At 59.9% G+C, this 21231-nt stretch overlaps 1 protein-coding gene across 14 annotated transcripts in view; it reads right to left on the reverse strand.

Moving 5' to 3' along the window:
• Window positions 1–21231, reverse strand: part of DNM2 (dynamin 2) — a 90299-nt gene that overhangs the window by 397 nt on the left and 68671 nt on the right. For 4 of the 14 annotated variants that reach the window (XM_086699069.1, XM_086699068.1, XM_086699081.1 and 1 more), the window contains 10 exons: window positions 20177–20206; window positions 18080–18131; window positions 17131–17142; window positions 13484–13597; window positions 8878–8987; window positions 6090–6201; window positions 5404–5568; window positions 3213–3445; window positions 1967–2209; window positions 456–1342 (listed from right to left, as the gene is read on the reverse strand). In XM_086699069.1, the coding sequence (XP_086555195.1) occupies window positions 1273–1342; window positions 1967–2209; window positions 3213–3445; window positions 5404–5568; window positions 6090–6201; window positions 8878–8987; window positions 13484–13597; window positions 17131–17142; window positions 18080–18131; window positions 20177–20206 (1141 nt within the window). In that variant the 3' untranslated portion in view covers window positions 456–1272. Of the gene's footprint in view, window positions 1–455; window positions 1343–1966; window positions 2210–3212; window positions 3446–5403; window positions 5569–6089; window positions 6202–8877; window positions 8988–13483; window positions 13598–17130; window positions 17143–18079; window positions 18132–20176; window positions 20207–21231 lie in introns of those variants that run through there. The other 10 variants (XM_086699076.1, XM_086699075.1, XM_086699073.1 and 7 more) reach the window with 7 other exon arrangements.

Raw genomic sequence — 21231 nt, forward strand, 5'->3', positions numbered from 1 at the left:
AAGAGAAAAATCAGAAAGCAAAGTTTAACTGTGACCGGGGCTGGGCCAGGAGGCCTGGGACCTGAGGGGGTGTCCTTAGGACTACAGCAGTGGGGAAGGGTCCTGACCACTGCGGTTCGGGGTGGAATCCTCTCTCCCCTTAGTGATTCTGATGCCCACCCTAGGCCTGCATCCGGGTCTCCACACCAGTGCGTTAGGGGCCGCAGCCAGGCCCGTGTTAGTATGTGTGGAAGGGGAGAGGGGAACATCTGCCCCCACTCCTGAGGTGTTAAGGAAAGAAAGGATTTTCCCTTGAGAGCATGGTTGTCTCTGGAAGAAGTGAACCCTCTCGCCAAGAGCAGAGCCCCGCGAGTGGGGTGTGAGAGCCGGGGGTGGGAGGGAGGCCTGCTGGGGGGGGGGGGTGAGCAAGTCCACATCCTCAGCCTGACAACACAAAAGGCCCACACAGCAGCCACTAGAAGCTTCTTCCCTTTATTTTAGTTTATTAATAGGATACAGAGTGCAGGCACTTACAGTGGTCAAACCGAGCGAGGAGCGAGCGAGGTCTGCTCAGTGATGGGCCACCTGGGGCCCACCCCGTGGGGGAGGCCTGGGTAGGAGCCAGGAGCCCCTCAAAGCCTCCCCACTCACTCAGCCCTGAGCCCAAGCCACCCCGGAGACCTGGGGGAGGGGGGGACCCAGGGAGGAGAGAGCGAGGCCGGCAGGGCTGAGGCTTCCGGACCTGGCAAAGGCACCTCCGGCAGCCGAGGCCGAGGAAGGAATATTTACAACTCAGGCAGGGCGGGCAGCGCTGGGCCTGCTGGGCCTGCTGGGCCTGGCTTGCTGCCGGGAGCTCCCGCTGCTGAGAAGCGGACATGCTCCTTGGGCCCCAGGAAGGCCTGGGGGATCCAGGCACTCCGGGTGCCTCTATTCTCGGCCTTTCCTGGCCAGAGAAGCCCTGGGCCAGTCCCCCACCCCGGCCCGAGTCCTCATTCGAGATGGCGCCCAGAGTGCGTTCCCTCCTCTGCTACCCCGAGGCTCCATCCCCCAAAGTGCACCACCCCGGCTCCCCTCCTCCCTGCCCGGGGGCTCCAGGGCCCCTTCGGTCAGTGCTGTGTGCAGCAGACGGGGATGGGGGCCAAGGTTAGGGAAGAGTCAGGGGCTGCCCGCAGGGAGCCTGGTCCTGGCACGCGGACGACGGGGCCAGGGGCAGCGGAGGGGCCCAGACCGAAGCTCCTGCACCGCGGGTGTGCGAGGACCCCCTGAGAACACGCCCCCCCCTGCAGCCGCAGCCTAGTCGAGCAGGGATGGCTCGGCTGGGCGGATAATGGTGGGCCGGCTGGGCGCAGCAGGGGGTCTTCTGCTGCAAAGAGAATAAAGACAGACGGGGAGGGGGAGGGGGGAGATGGCAGTGAGGCCATAAGTAGGATGAGGGAGAGGAGCCCGCCCCCCCCTCCCCCCCCCTCCCCCCCCCATTGGCGCTGCCCAATGCCCAGATGCTCTCAAGGATCTAGAGAGCCAGGGAGGAGCTGGCAGTGTGACTGTGTGAGTCCCCAACCCCCCTACCCCCCCCCCACACCCGTTCTTCATGGGAGAAGTGAGGACAGAGCCTGGCCTGCAGGGTGGGGAGAGGCAGGGCAGAGGTGTGTAACGGCTCACAGCGCGTGTCCTCAAGTAAGAAAATGGTCAAAACCAGGAGCAGGGGCCCTGCGTGAGGAGTCCCATCCTGCATCGTGGGCCACCTGCTCAGGCAGGGGACAGGCCTGGGAGCCCTGGAGTCACCTTGACTCCACCACCACTCAGTGACTTTGGGGAAAGCGACTTGGTCTCTCTGGGCCTTAGTTTTCACACCAGCCAAATGGGGATGATGACTCCATTCCCCACAGGGCACGAAGAGAGCTTAGGGCAGGGTGTCAGATTCGAGGAGAGGCCCCAGGGTACAGGCCGGGGGCTCTAGTGGCAGGCAGTGAGGGGGGTCCAGCCTTACCTGGGCACTCCAGGGGGGATGCCGGGTGGAATCCGAGCCGGCCGAGACGGGATCTGAGGCGGGGCCGAGAAGGGGTCATTGTTGGCAAACACGCTCTGGGGTCCAGGCCTGGACGGGATGGGGGGTGCGGCAAAGGAGGCTGCCGGCATGGGAATCAGGGGGGGGCCCGGGGTCGGGCCTCTCACTGCCGGGGGCCGGCCTGGGGGATGCACGCTGGATATGGGTCGGCGCTGTGGAGTGGGGCTGTGGAGAAAGGAGAGGGTGTGAGCTGGGGTGGGGGTGGGCGCGCCAGCCTGGCCAGTGTGGCCGTAGAGGGCTGAGGCGGAGGGAGTGGTGCAGGCAGGCACCAGCTCCCGCCCAGGGACATGCAGGGGGGCAAGGACCTGTTCCCTCCATCCACCCGCCACCACCTGCTTGGCAATGGCTGTGCCCCCACCTAAAACTTGAGCCAGGGCCCACCTGCACCCCTCCTCAGCCGCCAGGGCCTCCCGCTTCCCTCTGACCTCACTCCCACGGCCCTCTGCCCCCCACCGGCCCTGCTTGGGCCTCCCGCCTGCTTCACCTCCTCCAATCCACCCTCCTTAGCCACAGATCCCTCCAGAGCCCAGCCCTGACCGCAAGTCCAGATGCCTCCAGAGGCTGCAGGGCCTACAGGCCCCTGCCCTGGGCGCCCCACAGGCTGCCCCGTTCCCCAGGTTGGGTGCCCTCTCCCTAAGTAACTCATGGCTCCCTGAAGTCTCAGTAGGGCTGGCACCTTCTAGATTTCCCTGACCGACCGTCTCCTCCTGCCACCTGCCCCCGTCACCGGTCAGGTATCCCTGTCTGATGGTCTGCATTGCCCATGCCAGGGTCTCATCTCCATCCAACAGCTCTGGGGCGGCTGAGGGGGAAGGGGACGTGCCAGCTAAGGTTCCCAGCGGCTCCCGCAGATCGTCCCCAACCCGCCACTCTCATCTGTGCTCCAGGAGGATAGCCCCGTGGCCACCACAGCCCGGGCCTCTTGCCCTCTCTGGCTTCCACTTGGGCTCACCGCGTGGGAAGTACCAGGAGACACGTGGGCCTTTAACCCAACCCTTCTCTTCGTCGCTTCAGGCCCACGCAGGGTAGCCGCTCCCACTGTGGCCAGCCCTGGGGGCCCCTCCACCCTGACCACCCCGTGGGCTGTGCCCCGACGGGACACACGGGAGGAACTGGGAGCCCGCAGGCAGCATCCTCCGCCGACTGCGGGTGACCGGGCCTTACGGACCTGTGGCTGCTGGAGCTCTGGATCCAGGTGTCATCGACGGGCGGGGGCACGGGCGTGGACACGGTGCTGGTGCTGATGTCCCCGATGATGTTGAGGGCCTCCTTGAGCGCATGGTACATGCGCAGCATGTCGTCCCGCCTCTGGGCCTGGTCGGCCGACTCCTCCATGAGGCTGCTCTGGTCCGCCGAGGAGTACAGGTAGGCCAGCAGCTCGTGGTGGATGAAGGCCTTCGTCTGGGGACAAGGGGCGGAAAGGTCAGGGCTTCCACCACGCCCGCCTGGGCTGCTGGCTGGGAGGGCGGCCGCCACACCCTGCAGGCTTTCCTGTCTTTAACTTTACTGAGGGACGAGCCAGAGGTTTACAACCCGGAGGTGGGGGGGGGGGTTCTACCCAAGTGTCTGCCGTGTCTCTTGGGGCCACCTTCCAGTGTTCTTCCAGCCCATCTCACCAGACGCTGATGATCAAACCTACCCCGAGGACCCTGCCTCTCGCATCGCCATCTCTCCTCCCATCCGTTATCTGCCAACTGGCGTCTGTTAAAAAACTGCTAGCTCTGTCTCTTAAAAAGAAATGTTTAAAAGGGGCATCTGGGTGGCTCAGTCGGTTGAGCGTCCGACTCTTGACTTCGGCCCCAGTCATGAGGCCAGGGTCCCCGAGTCAGGCTTGTCTTGCTGAGCGTGCAGGCTGCTGAAGATTCGCTCCCTCCCTCCCCCTCCACCCCCCCTCCCCGTCTGCCTCTGCCCCTCCCCCACTAGCACACGCTGGCTCTAAAATTTAAAAAAAAATAAACAAACAACAACAACAGTACTAGTTTCTGTTCATTGTATACTTTGTTCCTTCCAAAACCTCCTACAGGGTACAGGAGTTTCTCAGTTACTCTTACTGCATTTCTAGGTACGTGTGTTCACGTGTACATGAGCTTCTACAAATAGGGACAGGTTTCCCTCTTCCTTTTCAGTGTTCACACCTCTACGCGATTTTTCTAATCTGACTACACTGGTTAGTGACGCTACAAAAAAGTTTTAAACACAAGTGGAGATAGCCAACTTGTTCTTGACTTTCGAGGGAATGACTCCTGAGCTCCCCCATTAAGGTCAAGAGTGGCTTTGGGGCGCCTGAGTGGCCAGTGGGTTGAGCGTCTGACTTCAGCTCAGGTCGTGATCCCACAATTTGTGACTTGGAGCCCCGCGTTGGGCTCTGTGCTGACAGCTCAGAGCCTGGAGCCTGCTTTGGATTCTGTGCCTCCCTCTCTCTGTCCCTCCCCCTCTCAAAAATAAACATTAAAAAAAAAAAAAAAAAAAAAGAGTGACTTTGAGACTGAAACACAGATTCCTAACAGAAGACTCCTACAGTTGTCTTTTTCAGAATGGATGTTGAATTTTCCCAAATGGCCTTTCAACATCTCCAAAAATGACCAGGCTTGACAGTTTATTTCCGCTCCCCTTTTATACACATGGAGCCTTCCTGTATATTCTGTTACGCTCCACAGTTCTTTTTCTACATTATAAATGAGTTATTATCAACCTGGACATCCTCTTTTCTCTTTATTTTTGCTTTAGACCCTGTTACATTTCGAGCTTTCACAGGCACAACATAAACCCAAAGCTGGCCTACGTAGCTTCTTGGGTGCCCAGCTGAGCGGGAGGCCTGATATATGAACCCCCTGCACCCTCCCAGCAACCGAGAGCGGGACACGTTAGTACAAGTGCATTTCACCAGAGAGAGGCCTAGAGCCCCGTGAGTCTCGGGAGCCGGGGGGTAGGCAGAGCCCTCCAGTGAAGGTGGGCTGGGCCACAGGCCATCAGGAGGCCACAGCTGGGGACAGACTCAGTCTGGGCTTTAATCCCACCTCCCACTCTTCTGAGTGACTCAGGGCAGCCTCCTTGACCTTGCTGGGGCCTCCTTTTCCTGTCTAGAAAATGGGAGATGATCACAGTTCTTCTCCTAGGGTTCGTACAAGATTGAAACACTTCAGAGAAAGTATATACGTGTGGCATTTGTTTCAATTACCCAAGGAAAAGGGAGCGAGCTCCACGTGGCTTGTACCTTCTAATCTCCTGAGAGAGGCTGGGAACCCTGATTCCGACGTTTAGAAGGTCGTGACTCACTCTAATGTTAAATGTCATACAAAGCCGGGCCCAATCCGGCCGTGGCTGCCCTGGCCTCCTCCCTGGCGGGGCGGGGCACTCACGTTGTTGATCATGAGGTGCATGATGGTCTTTGGCATGAGGTCACGGATGGACTTGTTGATGATGGCCACATAGGAGTCCACCAGGTTGCGAATGGTCTCCACCTGGCGCTCCAGCTGCGGGTCCATGGAGAAGGTGTTCTCCTGGACCCCGTCCTCATTCTCTGCCTGTGCGGGGAGAGGGCAGGCGGTGAGGGGGGACTGTGGCCTGAGGCGAGCGTGGGGAGCCCCCCTTCTCTGCGAATGGCTTGCCTTGTCCTGCCCACAACCGGCTTTCTGGGGATGTCCCCTGATGGCCGTGTTGGCTTCAAGTGGCCCTGCCCGCCCCTGGCCTGAGCTGCCTGGACCTGGGGTGACCATGCCCCAAGGTGGTTGGACCCCTCACGTGGGGACCGGAACATGTCAATTTGGGGGCCGAGGGCAGCCACGTTCACTCTTCCTCAAGGACAGGAGGAGGAGAGGGAACAAAACAGATAGGGTCCCAGGCCATGTATATCCCTGTCCTTGTCTTTACTTGGAGAGCCTTCTGGACCCTGACCACAAAACCCTCTCCCCTTTTCTCCTTTGTTTGCTCACGACAGTATGGGCTATGATCCTAGAAATGACCCATCCAGGGAGACGCCAGACCCCTTCCTCTCCCAGGGTCAGCACAGCCCGACGTGTGCCGGCCGGGCAGGGCGGTTCCTTACCTGGTCCTTCTCGGGGTAGACCCCAGCTCGGAGGAACGAGGCCTTCCAGCTGTCCACGTCCTCCTGGGAGTCACAGGCCAGCTCGATCTGCCGCAGGTCCTTGTAGACGTTCCTGCAGCAAGAGGGAGGAAGAAGAGGCATGTGGTTCGAGCCTGCCCGTGGGGCTAACAGGTGCAGGGAGCTGTAGCGTGGGCTCTGGGGTCCGAATGACGGGGATTCACACTTGACCCGGGCACTCACAACTGGAGCCCCAGGATGGCAGTGGCTCCTGCAACCGGTCAGGCTGAGAGGAGCCCCCAGTTAGTGCCTACAGCATCTAAAACCCTGCCAAGTGCAGCGCACATGCTCGGTGATGTATGCAACTAGTGGCATCCGTGGGGTTTTGTTTTTGTGGGTTCGGGTGACTCCTCTCCTCTCCCCTCTTCCATGCCCTCCTGTGGGGGCCAAAGGCTGCCCAAGACACTCTCAGAAGTGGGCAGGTGTCCCCTAACACCCCTGCCTGGGGAAGCTCCCATCAAGGTTTCTCAGGGAGGCTACAGCAAAGTTGTTCAAAAGAACATTCCGCGATGGCAGAACCTGTGTCGTCAGGTGCGGTAGCAAGGAGCCGCAGGTGGGTTCTTTGTGAGCACCAGGAACGGGGCCAGGGTGACTAAGGAAGTGAATTTCAACTTCATTTTATTTCAGTCAGTTAACATTTAAATAGCTAAATTTGGGCCAGTGGCTACTGCACTGGATACTGAAGGTCTAGAATGTGCCCCGACTCCTGGGGGGGCTGGGCTGGTGGGGGGAGGGATGTGGAGGGTTGGGGCTCCCAGCTGAGCATGTGCAAAGCAGGACAAATGTGGGTCTGTGAGCAGAGGCGGCAAGAGCCACAAGGCTGGAGGAGAGACGGATGGACAGTGTTCTGCAGGCTGGGATCTGTGCCACACACGTGCTCTCCTGTCCCACAGGGCAGCGGTGGCCGAGATGGCCAAGCTGGCCCACCGCTTCGGCGTGAGATCCGAGTCTGAGGTTACTCATGGCCCGTGACGGAGCTACGGCCAACTAGCCGTCAGTGCGTGGCTGCCCTGAGACTTCTGGAAGGAGTCTCAGAGAGTGGGAAGCGGGCCTTCGTTGGGAAGGCTCTTCCTCTTCTGTTGCACTGCCTGGAATATCATGGTGGCTGGACCTTGGGCAGCCATCTTGGAAGAGGAGGAGGAAGGCTCAGGAATAAGGAGGGACCTGGATGCCTTTGGAGCTGCCCCACCTGCCCCAGATGGGAACATCATAAGAAACAATAGCAACTTCTATCTTGTTTCTGTCACTATTATTCTGGGGTTCCTGAGCTCACTCATAAGTGATACATTAGGTACCATCTTCACAGGGGATCACGGGCCCGGGGAGGCGGGCCAGCTGCCCACTGTGCAGCAAGGAAGGTCTTCCTGGCAGGCCTGTCCCACAACAAAGCCCAGGATCAGCCACGCCAAAGCGGGTCTCAGAGCTTCAGGCCATTCTGTGACAAAGCAGGTAGAGCTACTCCTACACAGAACGTGACGCTGGCTCCAACCCATGGGAGCGATGGGCAGTGAGGGAGGTGGTCCCGGGGCAGCGGGGAGGATGTCGAAGTCTGTTGGTCCATGGTGAAGAACCTCCAGGCCTTGGCTGAAAGCCGCTGCGACTTAGGTGCTCCCTGGCTCCTGGATGAGGACGCACCAGAGTCCCGCGTCCACACTCTGCCCTTCCCCCTGCTCTCGGATCCCCTGCCAGCTGGACCTCTTCCCAAGCTGAGAAAAACATCTTTATTTTTGCTGAAGTCTGCCCCCAGTGCCCGGTGGGGTGGGTTTTCCGAGGACCTCCTGGGCCTTTCTCTTCTGTCTACACTCACCTGAGGGTCTCACCCCCATCTATGACTTTGAACGTGGCCATGCATTAACAACTCCCCAATTCACACCCCGCCTGGAGCTCATTCCCCAACACCAGACTCTTGAATGTGCACGGCTGCCTCCGATTCCCCACGTGGTGTCTCAGAGGCCTCTCTCCCTCAGCGTGGCCCCGACCCAGCCCCTGATGGTCCCCAAGCCTACCCTGACCCTGCCTTCCCCAGCTGATGGCAGCTCGGTCCCTGCGTGAGTTCAGGGTCACCAGAAAATGCTTTCCTCTCTTGCACCCACATCTACCAGGGCTTTGGTGAGCTCTGACTCTCGGCATCAGCATCGGCTGCCTCCCCCTCTACGTCCTCAGCCCCACCCCAGCCCAGCCCCCACAGCCTCCCACCTGGACCAGTGCTATGCAACCCATCCTAGTTTCCCCACTCCTGCCCTACTCCGCCACAGCCACCAGGGGGCGCCTGTGAGCACCTGAGCAGGGGCCAGTCCCTCCTCCGCTCAGAACCTCGGCCATCACTTCATCAGGTCTCTGCCCAGATAGGACTTTCCTGACCACACACTGGAAGCACCCACGGCCGTTTTCTGTTTCTCACTTGATTCCCTAATTTTTTTTTTTTAATGTTTCATTTTGAGACAGAGAGAGACAGAGTGCTAGCGGGGGGGGGGGGGACGACACAGAATCCGAAGGAGGCTGCAGGCTCCGAGCTGTCAGCACAGAGCCCGAAGCGGGGCTTGAACCCACGAACCGTGAGATCATGACCTGAGGTGAAGTTGGACGCTTAACTGACTGAGCCACCCAGGCGCCCCTCACTTGATTCCCTTTCTGGAACATGAGACCCCAGGGCAGGGACTTTACACAGAAGACGCTCAGTGGGTACTGCTGACTGGATGGGGACGGCCACCCTCGCCCAGTGGGCTCTCACCTCTGCTCCGTGTTGAAGATGGCGAAGACGTGCTTGTTGGACATGAAGCCTTTCTCCACGTCGCGGATTTTCAGGTTGTCCAGAGGCAGCATGTACTTCTTCTCCTTCTCCTGAGGGTGGAAAGGGGAGGGGTCACCCCGGACTGGACCCCACCTCGAGGGCCACCTGCCACAGCCTCTCATGCTGGTGGCTTTATTCGGATTAACTCACCTGCCTCGGCCCCACCTCTCCCTTGTCCACTTTGCCCCAGCCATGCCAGCCCCCACGATGGTCCCTCAAGGTGCCAGGTGGGCTCATGTCACCCCAGGGCCTTTGCTGGAATGTTCCTCCTCCAAATGCCCGCGTGGCTCCCTCCTTGCCTCCTTCAGGTTTTTGTGTGAAGGGGACCCTCTCGGAGAGGCCTGCCCCGACCCCACCCCACACGTTCGCAGGCACTGTCTCCCTTGCCTTCTCCGTCCTCCTTCTCCCCTTGGTACTTCCTCTCGTGTAACACAACACCTTATCCTGCTCACTGACCTAGGCTATTCTCTGTCACCCACCTGATTCGTCAGTTCCTCAAGGCCAGGGACTCCTGTCTGGTTCACTACCACGCCTACGACCACTCTATCTTCACAATGAGCCTGTAACTGAATTACTGCTATGATCCCATCTTACAGAGAGGGAGACTGAGGCAAAGAGGGGGCAGGCAACAATTCAGGGGTAGGGCTGGGATTTAAAACTAGTCAGCTTCAGATGATCCTGGAGCTGGAAAGTGAGCCCCCTTGAGGTGATGCCTGAGCTCCAAAGCCACGGAAGTGTCACTCGCTTCCCAAGGGCAGCCCTGATCAGGAAGTGCCCCACGGAGTACAGGCACAGCAGTCCTGGCGGCTGCTGGGGAAGCAGCTGAGAGGATGTGGCCCTCAGCCAGGGGCACAGGCCTGGCGAGTCACGGAAGCCAACATTCACCCACCGATGGAGGCTAAGGACCTACTGTACCCCCAGCCTGGGGCTGGGCCCCTGTGGGTGCATCATCTTAGACCTCCCTGCAGCCCAGGCCTTAGCAGTTCAGATGGGCTCTGCCCCTCCCCGGCCACGGACCCTTGGGCAAAGCACTCCCTCTCTATGCCTCAGCTTCCTCATCTGTCAAAGGCAGACAGGAGTCCTGCCCTCCCTGTGCAAGGTGAGGATTAAGTCGAGCCCAGGAGACACTAGGGTTTTCTTCTGTGTGTTTGTCCCTCACTCTTATGGCTCTAGGGTCAGGTCCCAGGACTCTGGCAAAGGAGGAAGCCAGGCAGAGTGCTCCTTCCGGCCGAGCTGCAGTGAGGAGCAGAAGAGGGGCCTGGCGGCCACGGAGGTGCGGACCCCCCGTTCATGCTGCAGAGGGGGGTCTGAGGAAGGAGACGGCACAGAAAGGCTCCGGCTAAGTCCCAGGGCCCTCCAACCTTCCGGAGAAGAGTCTCGGGGGCTTTAGAAGGGGCCGGGATGGGGGTTCCCTGCTCAGAAGACTGTGGAAGGGCCTCTGCTGCCCCCGCCCTGTCGTGTCAGGAGGCAGGAAGCTTCCAGTCGGCTGGCCAGGCCAAGTAACTGAGTCACAGTCCTTTTGGGCCCCGAGCGAGACGCCACATCTGGAACTGTTTATAGTGTGATTCCGCCCAGAGCGCGGCAGCTGCCTTCCTGATGCTGTTGACACGCACGCACAGAACACAAACACACAGAGACGCAGAGGCGTGTGCGCACCCCGCCCCCACCCGCCCCCCAAAGAGCCCTCTGCCTGCACACAGAGGCCGCGGACCCAAACCCTCCCTCCCGCCCACGCCCACCCGCTCCCCAGCCCCCTCCTTAGGATTTCCTGCAAACCCACAACTTTCTCCAGATGCGAGCGGGCCCCAGCCGTGCCACGTCAGACGAGAGAAGCGCATCGGCGCAGGCACCGGCCTCCCCGCCCGCTCCAAGGGGCCGGGGCGCAGTGGCCCTCCTTGTCCCCCCCCCTCGCCAGGGGGCCTGCAGGACGGACAGCCGGCCCCGCCCACCCAGTGTTCAGACTACCTGTTCAGGGGGTTCTGAATGTGTACAGTAGTCTGCACATTGGTTAGGCTGGGCTCGGGCAAGCGGCGCGTCGGGACGGGCACCCCCGAACTTCCGCCCCCTCCGCAGCGAGGCGGACCCGGAGGTGAGTGTCATCGCCCACCGCCCTGCTCTCCACCGGGATGGAGAGACGTGCACCGAAGCCTGGGGAGTCAAGAAGGGCCTGGGTGGGAGACGAGGTGCCAGGGAAAAGCAGAGGGAGCCGCCGCCAGCCGCGGGGGTGGGGGCTCTGGCTGAACGGTCCCCCTAGTCCCACCCCACTCTGTAACTGCTTCCTCTTGGGTTATTTTTTTAAAATAAAGAAATACGGTTCGCCTCTCTGAGGCGTCTCTGAGAAGGTCCCTGAGCTGGGGGGGGGGGGGGGGGCGGCTGCCACGTGTGGGGTTCCGAGGGTCCCGCCCCTCCCGACCTCAGTTTGCTTTGTGTCTGCGGCACACACAGGGCCCCTTTCACGGGCCTGACGGTTCTCGTTACCGCCGGCGGGCGATCCACCCTCCTCCCGTCCCGAAGCCTCCCCTGCCCTGGGTCTGGGCCCGCAGGAGGGTCCGGGGCTGCTGCTTTCAACCCCCACATGAGGGGAAAACGAGGGACCCCTTCTCCACTAAAGAAAAGGAACTCTTAAAACCGGACTTGCAGTGAACGGCCAGGAGGGGGTTCGGGCCCCAAGTCCCCCTACCACTGCCCAAGGCCGTCACAAAGCCTGGCACTCCCACCCTGGGCGGAGATGCCCGGGCCCAAGGTGGAGACCGGCCCTCAGCTGGCCTGGTGAAAGCCTCAGCAGACTGGCTTTCAGACTGTGGGGGCGGAAGGAGGGAGAAAATGCAAAAGCGTCATCCCCACCCCCTCACCCCGGCCATTTTGAGAAGCTGATCTGGCCATGAGGGTTCCTTAAGAAACGCCTGACCTCACCCTCCCTCCACATCCCAACCCCGAGAGGCTCTGTGGTCCTGGCCACGCCCTCTCCCGGCTTAGAAACAGCCACCAGACAGGGTCCTTCAAGGGCACGGGGTTCCCGATGCTCTTGGAAGGTTCCAGAATGAGTGGGAACAATGACATTTCACCCCTAAACACCCTCCCTCGGAGGAACCGTGTCCAGCCCGGGCCATAAGAGAGTGGTCCAGGCCAGGGCTGAGGTGTCTCTCAGGACAGGGAGCACACGCCCTATACCCCCAACACAGGGACCCTTCCCCACTCTGTGACACAGGGTGAGTCACTGCTTGGAGCCCGATTCCTTAAGAACAAATGGAGCATAAGGATTTTCTGAGGAAACTGTGGCCACGGTGGGCTTCGCAAGCCCGTGAGCCTGGCACAGGGCAGGGACTTCACAAACAAGAGCTGTGCCATCCCAGGTGACTAGGACACACGGTGGCCATGTGACCGGATGGTCAGGGGCACGAGCAGAGCAATGCAGGTACTTTCCTCCACAGGCCCTTCTTCCCTTCTTCAGGCTACAGACCATACTGGGATGGGCAGGGGGGATATGGGACCATGGCAGGGGAGTCACACGTTAAGGTGGCAAAATGGGGAAGGCGGAGCTCGGGCTCCGGACAGCCTCCCGGCACAGGCCTGCCAAGCTCCCCAGGACACGGGCAAGGAACAGACCGCCGTCTCCGTAAGTGCCTCCGTTTGGGCCTCTGTCACAGACGCCTAACGCCTCCCTGGCCAACAGGGAGGGCTGGTGGGCCTTTCATGGGGCAACCCAGGAAAACGAAAGCAACACAGTGTCCCCCACTGGTGACCCTCAGAAGCCGATCGATCCCGCCCACGACAGAGCAGCAACAGGCAGTCACCCTGGAGCAGCGCCATTCCCGGGGCACTAGGCCGTAGCCACGTTGTTAAGAGAACTAAGCAAAGACGTGGGCCGCTCGGGCCGGGAGGACAGGCCAGTGCCGAGGCGGAGAAGGGACCCAGACGGCAGTGCTGCCCGAGAGGGGGCCCACTGGGCTGGGGGCGCAATCGCTCACAGGGCTTGCCTGCGGGTTCCCGGAGACCACGGTACAAGGCAGCACACGGCCCTGGGGTTTGCGTTCTTGGTGCCATTCCCAGAGGCCTCCCCAGACCCTTTGGATCAGGACAAGTACATAGGGAATGTTCTAGACAGACGCTAATAGCTAAGCACGTCACAGGGGCCATTCTACCCCACTTCATAGACAGGGAAACGAGGCGCCTGGCTGAGCCCCTTGTAGACGTTGGACCCCCAGCACCTCAGCAACCTGGCCAGGAGCCTGAGTCCCTGACCTCAGACCGTGCCCCCTCTGAGAGCCAGGGATGCCTCCCTGTGACTCTGGAAGCTGGGGTCGGTTTCTAGCCTGCCAAGGGCTCCCCTCTCCATCTCCCTTTCCTCCTGAAGTGGAGCGGCTATCAGGCTGGACCCCTAGAGGGTCACGTGGGGCTGGGATATGCAACCTGTTGCCTAGTATGCACCCCCCCCCAGCCCCGCCCCAGTCCTGGCCATTACCATCCTCAGGGAGGAGCTTGGGGAGCCTTCCTGGAATGAAGGAGCAAGCATCCGCCCACTCTAGTCCCGCCCCCCGCCACTCACCTCCTCATCCTTGTACCAGGACAGAGACTCGGCAGTCAGCACAAACCAGTACTCCTTGGAGCCGCCCTTCATCAGACTGATGTTGTTGATGGTCAACCAGCCCCTGCGGATCACCTGGGGGGGGAGGGTGCTGCTCAGAGGGGGACAATGCCTGCCGCCCGGCCCAGCCCACCCCCGTGCAGGGCCCGGGGCCCTCGTCCCCAGTAAGGAAGACGGACCACACGGCAGAGATGCCTCCAGCCCTAGGCCAGGCAACCCAACTCCACCTTGCCCCCAAGCATTTCCCACCGCAAACCAACACGGGATGCCCAGGCAGACAGACACAGGGCACGCACACTCACTCACAAGGCTCGGGGGTGGGGGTGGAGGGGGGCAGGGAACCGGGCCCCCCGGGAGACCCCCTGCACGCGGGGTCGAGTCAGCACAGCCAAGAAAAGGTGTGCCCGGCTACAAGGGGCCCGGGACAGTTCCCGGGCTTGTATGGGAGTGTATCACATGGGACGTGACATCGGAGGAATCACACTTGCGGGACCAAGTGCCAGGGACGCCCTCACACCCTCTGGAAGATGGCTGTTGGCAGAACGCTGGGGGAATTGCCACGAAATGGGAGTGGTTCTTTCTCTCTCTCCTTTTGCGGCTGACCGGCAGAAGCTTAACCCACAGTGTTGACTCTGCTGCCCGCGCCGTTGGTCACCTGCCCAGCTTACTATGGTGGACACTTGGTGTCCTGCTCTGGACGGGGACTGCGGCCAGCCTCTGTCCTGGGGCTCCGTTCCCCACAGGCTCTTTCCAGAGTACAGGAAGAAGGGATGCTTCCGCCCAGAGGGCTGGGGCCAAAGGTTTGAGCTTGGGGCACCCGCCGGGGATCATGCCCCTCGCTGGCCTCAAACCCGGAAGTCCTACTCTTCTCTGACGCGCTGAGGCTCTGGCCTGGAAGATCCCCTGGCCGGGGCTCGTCTGCCTGCAGCTGTCATCTAAGTAGGAGGCAGAATCCGGCCAGGTCTACACAGAGGACTCATCTGACAGCTACATGTAGGCAGTCTGAGGGGCCATGGTCCTGTGTTCCCTGGGTCATGGAGGCATGTGTGGGCCAGAGCTACCCATCACTCTGGTCCGGGGACCCCCGGGGCAGCGGGAAGCACATGGAGGCACAGGCAGGGCTGCCTGGGGCCCAGGCAGCAACAGACTGGGCCAAGCTATGCGGCGATGCGGCCAAGGACAGCTGGGATGGGCTGGTGTTGAGTCCCCACCTCCCTACCCGCCTCGGGGCAGGGCGGGTGGGGGGGTCGGGGGCAGGATGGGGATTGAGGGATGACTCTGGGGCTCCCGTGTCTTCCTAAGGGGTAGGTCTCAGGAGGGGCTTTCTCCTCCCACTCTGACCTGCCCCCAGGCCTGTCAAATCTTAACAGGGCCACCTGCTTCCTATGGCTGGAATTAGGCTCTGAGCCTCATGGGCCATGAAGGTGGAGGCGGCCAGAGCACACCCAGGGACCTCTGCACTACACAGAAGCCCTTGCCCAGGCTGGAGACAGCATGGGATGCCACCTGGTGGCCCTTGTTAGGGCTTCCTGGTGATGACGAGACAGCACCTGGAGACCTGTGGCCACCAGGGAGTGAGCAGAGACTGCTGGCACCCGCCCAACCATGGCTGCCTGGTGGGCAAGGGGGCAGAGACCGCTGGCCCCAGTAAGGTCATGGTATCCTCCCAGGGTGCCCTGGTTTGGCACTGAAAACCTGGAGTCCTGGGAATGCCCCCAGTCCCAGGCAAAGTGGGAGGTCTGGTCACGCTGGGGCAAGGCTGGTCTTTAGACTCCGGCTCAAGGCCATCCTGCAGATGGCCCAGGAAGGAGTCCCTGGCTCCAGCAACCACACCCCCTGTCCCAGAGCTGTGTGGGTCTCTGTGTTCATACCCGCTCCTTCCTTCCCCAGCCCAGGGGCCAGGGTAGAGCCTGCCTCGTCCTAGCCCAGGCCAGGCAGAGTAGGCATTTCTACACTTCAGTCACCGACAACCAGGGGAAGAGAAGCAGGAAGGAGGTGGAGAACGTAGGCGGTCAGTGCTCCCCGGAAGACAAGTCTTCATGTGGTGAGGCCTCTCCACCCCGGGGCCCAGCCCAGTTCCCAAGGGGGCAGGTATGCCCCCCACCTACCCCCTCCTTGGCCTGGCTCACCTGACTGCACCTCAGTTAGTAGCAGTCAGAGCTGGCAAACGGGGCCCTGGCCATGCTGTGGGGCATGTGGCCACGGGGCAGATGCCGTGCCGGGAATGGCCCATCTGAGTAGGCCTGGAGAAGCCTCCAAGGTCCCCTTCCCCTCGAGCTGCCCAGAGAGCTGTCCGCGAGGGAGCCATGTAGGGTCAGAGATGAAATCCCACCCTGGGGAGGCACAAGCTGTGCGCGGCAGACACATGTGCTGAGTCTACAGGAGAAGGAGTGGCTGGCCTTCCTCATCCAGAAGCCAAATTTGTGCCCCAGGGGCCTGGCTTAGAAGGAGGGGGGTGGAGGGACAGAAGAGGCAGGCAGGCTCCCACGCTCCGGGGTGCACAGGGACAGGCACGCACACACGCCAGGGGTGGGAGGAAGGGCCGCCGGGGGCAGCACGGGCAGCAGCAGGAAGCAGCAAGCTGGGGCCCGCCGGCAGGGTGGGTCAGCCTCCTCCTGGGTCAGGGTTCCCGGCCTGAGTCACCTGGGGCAGGAATGGGAACCGTGGCCGGGAGACCCAGGGGCCTGCAGCCGGGGCGCGGCTGGCCTTTGGTGCTGGGGATGTGGAATCTGGCAGGAAGAGAACAACTAAACCTCTTGGGGTGTGAGGAGAAGCGGGCCCCTGGACTGTTTGGAGGGGGAGATGGTGAGTATTCAAAGTGAGAATCCTGGGCGCGGCGGGAAAGGAGTGATGCCTGCCGCAGGCAAACGCTAAGGGAAGGGAGCAAGTGGCATGGAACAGTCTAACCAATCATCATATCTGCCACGGGCAGGGAACAATAGTGGCAGCATCCAGGAGAGAGTTCCCTGATCAGCCAGTCACGCCTCTCGTGGGTGTCGAGGGGTGTCACGTGCAAAGCTATCACATGGGGGAAAAAAATTCTTTGACCAGTCAAATCACATCTGCCACAGGAAGGGGAGTGGTGGCCTGCTCAGGAGAGTACGCCAGGATCGATTAGCCATGCCTGCACACGGCCAGGGAGGGGCACAAAGGAAAGCGCGCCGGATCGATTAGTAATGTCTGCCCGGAGTGCAGGAAGAGAACATTTCGGCATGGTGAGGCCAGTGGCGGCAGGGGCAAGAACCAGTTCCAGCAGGGCTTAAGCAAAATCTCCCCTGGCCAGGGATGTGAGGGGAGGGAAGCATGGGGTGTTAGCTGAGTATTTGCCATCCCTGACCTATAGGAAACTAGCTACATGTGTCAGAAATGGGCTGGCGGGCGGGCTGGGCCTCCCACAAGGGTGGTGGTCAGGTTAGTGTCCGTGTGAGTCAGCTTATGCCCAGGGCAACACGGAGTCCAGCGGGTGTTGGCCACGGCAGGGGGTTTTTAGGTTAGCTCGATTTTTAGTTGTTCTGTTATTTGGGGGGAAAGGGACATTTACGGGGCGGCGGGGTCTCCACCACTCTTAGGTTCTCTAATGTTTGCTACCACACTAAGTGGGTACTTACCAAGATCTCCCCCTTTGAAAATGCAAAGTTAGGATTGTGGGTAAATCAAAGAAGAGCCGGCAGAGGGAAAGAAAACGTAAGGGACATGAGGGGACAGAGAAAAAGCAGGAAAAGCACAAAAATGGGAGGAGAGAAGAGCAAGGGAAAAAACAGCAAAAGAAAAAAAATTACATGCTATTAATTATATTCATGGTGTTAATATTTAATTCATTATCATCTCCCGAAACAAAAAAGCAACAACATATGTATTACCTATGGCAAGCGCAAAAAAATCATGCAGTGGTTACATCCTTCTTTTCCAGAGGGCTCTATAATCGTGCAGGATAGCAGAGCCCCCACCCCCGTCCCCGCTCCCACCCCTGTCTAATATGGAGAAGTGGGGTGAGCTCTGCAGGGATGATGTGTTTTTCTTAAAGAAAAAAAAAAAAAAAAAAAAGGAGGCACCTAACACTGGTATATATGAAGCTGTTCATATTTCACAAGGCCTCTGGCTGGGGCATGACATCAAGGTAGAGAACGCTTCATGTGGCTCTGGGTTTCTCCAGGAATGGGGCTCACAGGACCCTCAGGCTCCCCAGAACCGCTGACCACCACGTGGCCTCCCGCCCCCCCTCCCACAGATTCCGAGTCTCCTGGGGCTAGGGCTGGGAACCCAATTCGGCTGCAGACACCCATGCCCCTCTCTTGGGGGTCAAGTTCTAACCGTGGCCTTGGATGTCAGACAGGGCCTTCTGGGTGTGCAAATGTGCCCCCACAGCCTGGGCCAGAGCTTTAGTTCAAAGACAGGTTTGCTGAAACACCCAAACCTTCACAGACTCAAGAGGCTGGGAGTGGGAGTAAGGGGTCTGGCGGGACGTGTCACGAGCCAGGTACCGTCACTGGTCTCAGCGGTCCCTAAGTCCCATCCGCCCCCAAGGCTAGAGCTGTGGGCTGTGGAGGGGCGGGCTACCTGGTTGGGGATGGCTCTCTTCTTGTTCAGCTGTGTACTCCTCTGCTGGGCGCTGAAAATGAAGCAGAGAGAGGACTCGTGTGGCGACACGCTGGGAAGGATGAAGTGAGGTTCTCTCCCTTGTGGGGGCCAAGTGGCCAGCTCAGGGCAGAGGCAGAGAGAAGCACCTTCCACACAAAGGGTTACCCAAGGGAAAGAGCTCGGGCTCATGCAACGAGAAGATGTATTCAGTCAAACTGAGGCTTCGGGGTCCTGACCTCAGCCACTTCCAAGGGCACCAGCTATTTCCAGGGGTCAGTGGCCCCAGAGCCTCCAAGGCGGGGCCCGAGAAGCTGGACTCCCAGGTGGCTGGGAGGCAGTCATGGTGGCTGCAGAGTAACCTGAGAACCAGGCTGTTTGGGGCGCAAACTGCGGCTCCTTCCCACTCTCTCTGCCCATCCCTGACCCTGGCACCAAGTCTTCAGTGGCTCCTACCACAGAGCCGGCCACCCTGGGAGATCAGGACAGGGGACGGCTGCTCACTGTGAAAACATTCTGGATGGTTTCTGACCCAAATGCAGAGGAGAGGTAAGGTCACCAGAGGGTTTCTATAAAGTCCTTCATTTGCCTCCAATCCCTGATCTTTTTCCTTCTTCAGCTACCCCGTTTCCTGGCTAGTTTGTGCCACGCGGATGAAGGCCACACGTTTTGCACGTGGGCACCCCCTCAACTCCCTTGTTCTTCCTATCTTCCAGAGACAATCACAGCACCACCCATCTGCAAACAACTGATACCTCCTATTTCTCAGGCATCCTACTTTCTTTTCTTATCGTATTGCTTGAGGAATCAGACATTCCTTTAGGAATACGCATTGTTTTAGGAACTTTCCGAATATGACAAGGCTAACCATCTTGTTACACTCCTTTACTGGCTCCCTCTGGGGCTGTACCTGAAAGTTCAAGCTGGCTGTTGGATAAAAGAGAGAGAGAGAGAGAGAGTAAGAGAGAGAGAGTTAAGGAAATAGGCTTCCGTTCCTAGACAGGCAAAGGTTGGAAGAGTAAGAATGGAGAAAGAACTGGGGCACCTGGCTGGCTCAGTCGTTGAGCGTCCAACTCTCGGTTTTGGCTCAGGTCACGATCTCACGGTTTCATGGGTTCGGGCCCCACACTGGGCTCTGTGCTGACAGTGCGGAGCCTGCTTGCGGTTCTCTCTCTCTCCCTCTCTCTGCCTCTCCCCCACTCACACTGTCTCTGTCCCTCTCAGAATAAATGAATAATAAAAAAAAAAAGAATGGAGGAAAAATTTATCCAACAATTTTCCTAGCATTCAATGAGTTTATTACAGAGCTTTTTCTCTGGGCCTGGGTTTCATCTTTAGAAGGCAGCGAGAAAGCAGCCGACAACATCCAGCCCAGGAAGGAGTTCGGTCAACAGTGTCTGCGGGAGACAGGACCGATTAAGCCCCGCACAGTGATGGCTGGGTGCCAGCGAGGCCCCAGATGTGCTGCTTGGGGCTTCCTGGCTCCCACCCTCACCCGGAAGCCCCTGTAGGTGCCCCTTTCCCTTGCCGGCTCCCCAGACATTTCTTGCTTTCAGGTGGATGAGGGGAGCAGGGGGAGGAGCCCAAAGTCCTCCCCTCAGCCTGCAGGGCTCCTCCTGGCAATGGGGCCTGGCCTCTCACCTCCACCCTGCCTTGCTGTCCCGTGCTCCCGTGTCTTGGGTCTCCCTTCCCTCCCTTCCCTGTCCCGACACCGTCTAGGTCTTCTGCCTGTCTGCCACCTGGCTGTCGTGACTTCCTCGGGAAGGTCTCTCCAGGCCACTTCCCTCGCTCCTCCTTCCTACAGCCCCTCACCTACTCTCCTTTCCAACTCTGGTCTTCCACGCGACAACGTGCTCGGTAAAAACACGTGTCCGGCCTGTGGACGAGGCCCGAGTCCGGCTCGTTCACCCTCCTACTCCAAGGGCCCTGCCCTGGGCCCAGCTCTGAGACAGTGCTCCACGGCTGTCCAGCGGGCCCCCTCGACGTCCACCCTCCAAGGCTGGGGCCCTGGGCCCCGCCCCCAGCCAGGGCGACCCCATTCACACAGCAGGAAAAAGGCACACAGCAGGCAATACCCACCCGGTCACCAGCTGCTCAGTATAATAACAGCTGGGGGAAGTGGGAAGGCCCAGGAGTCCAGAGGAAAGAGTGGAGTGGTCAAAGGAAAAACAGGAGAGATTGTGAGAAGGAACTGTGGATGAAGTGTGAGAAGCAGAGACATCAAGGTGAGGCACAAACAGCAGCTAACCAAAGAGGGGGACCAGCGTTTTCCGCCCACATACACCTGGCTGCTGGGGGAAGAGGCGCAGGAGGTCAGGGCCCCTCAGTCCTCCCATAGCAGGGGCAGCCCAAGTAGGGCCCTTGGCTCGTCTGGGTGTCGAGGACAGCTTCTGATCATGCCTGCCTGCCTGCCTGCCTGCCTGCCTTCCTTCCTTCCTTCCTTCCTTCCTTCCTTCCACTCACCTACCACGTGCCCAGCAAAGAACAGCTGACCGACTCTGTTGAGTGCAAGGATAGATGTCCTACCCACAAGTGCTGGGTCCAGCACAGAGACCCCTGAGATAAAGATCCTCTTGCACAGCCTGCTAGCCCAAGACTGGGTTCTAACAGGCCCTGCTCCACAAGGAAGCCTCCCTGCGACCCCAAGGCCAGGCCGGAAGGCTGCCCCTTGGACTCAACACAAGCCTCACGCAGCCCTGACCCCAGCAGTGATTACCCTGGGTCTTAAGGGGTTGGCTGCGTGTCTGTCTCTGGCACGGGACCTTCCTTTGAGGGTGGGGACCTGGTTCTGTGCTTGGCACGGAGAACGCACACCAGGAATACTTGCTAAGTGAATGCAAGGAAGCTGGCTACCGATTCTTCTGTTGGGCTCAGGCAAGAAGACCTTCAGGAGGCCATCAGAGCAATCCATGTGACGCTCAAGTTCGCTGAGGGTGGACCCAGGGGCTGACGGAGTCAGTGCACGATGCCCGAGGCCCCCAGCATTTACATCTACGCCCTGCTGAAATCAGAGACCCCTGCTCTGGCACCTTCCTTATCCACGTGCCATGGAAGGGTTTGATTTTGAATCCATGGTGTATGGATGGGAGCCACGGAGAGCCTAGACCGGACAGCACGCTTCCCAACGAGCAGCC

Source organism: Puma concolor, chromosome A2, assembly GCF_028749965.1.
Source record: "Puma concolor isolate L17-30 chromosome A2, mPumCon1.1.hap2, whole genome shotgun sequence".
NCBI lineage: Eukaryota > Metazoa > Chordata > Mammalia > Carnivora > Felidae > Puma > Puma concolor.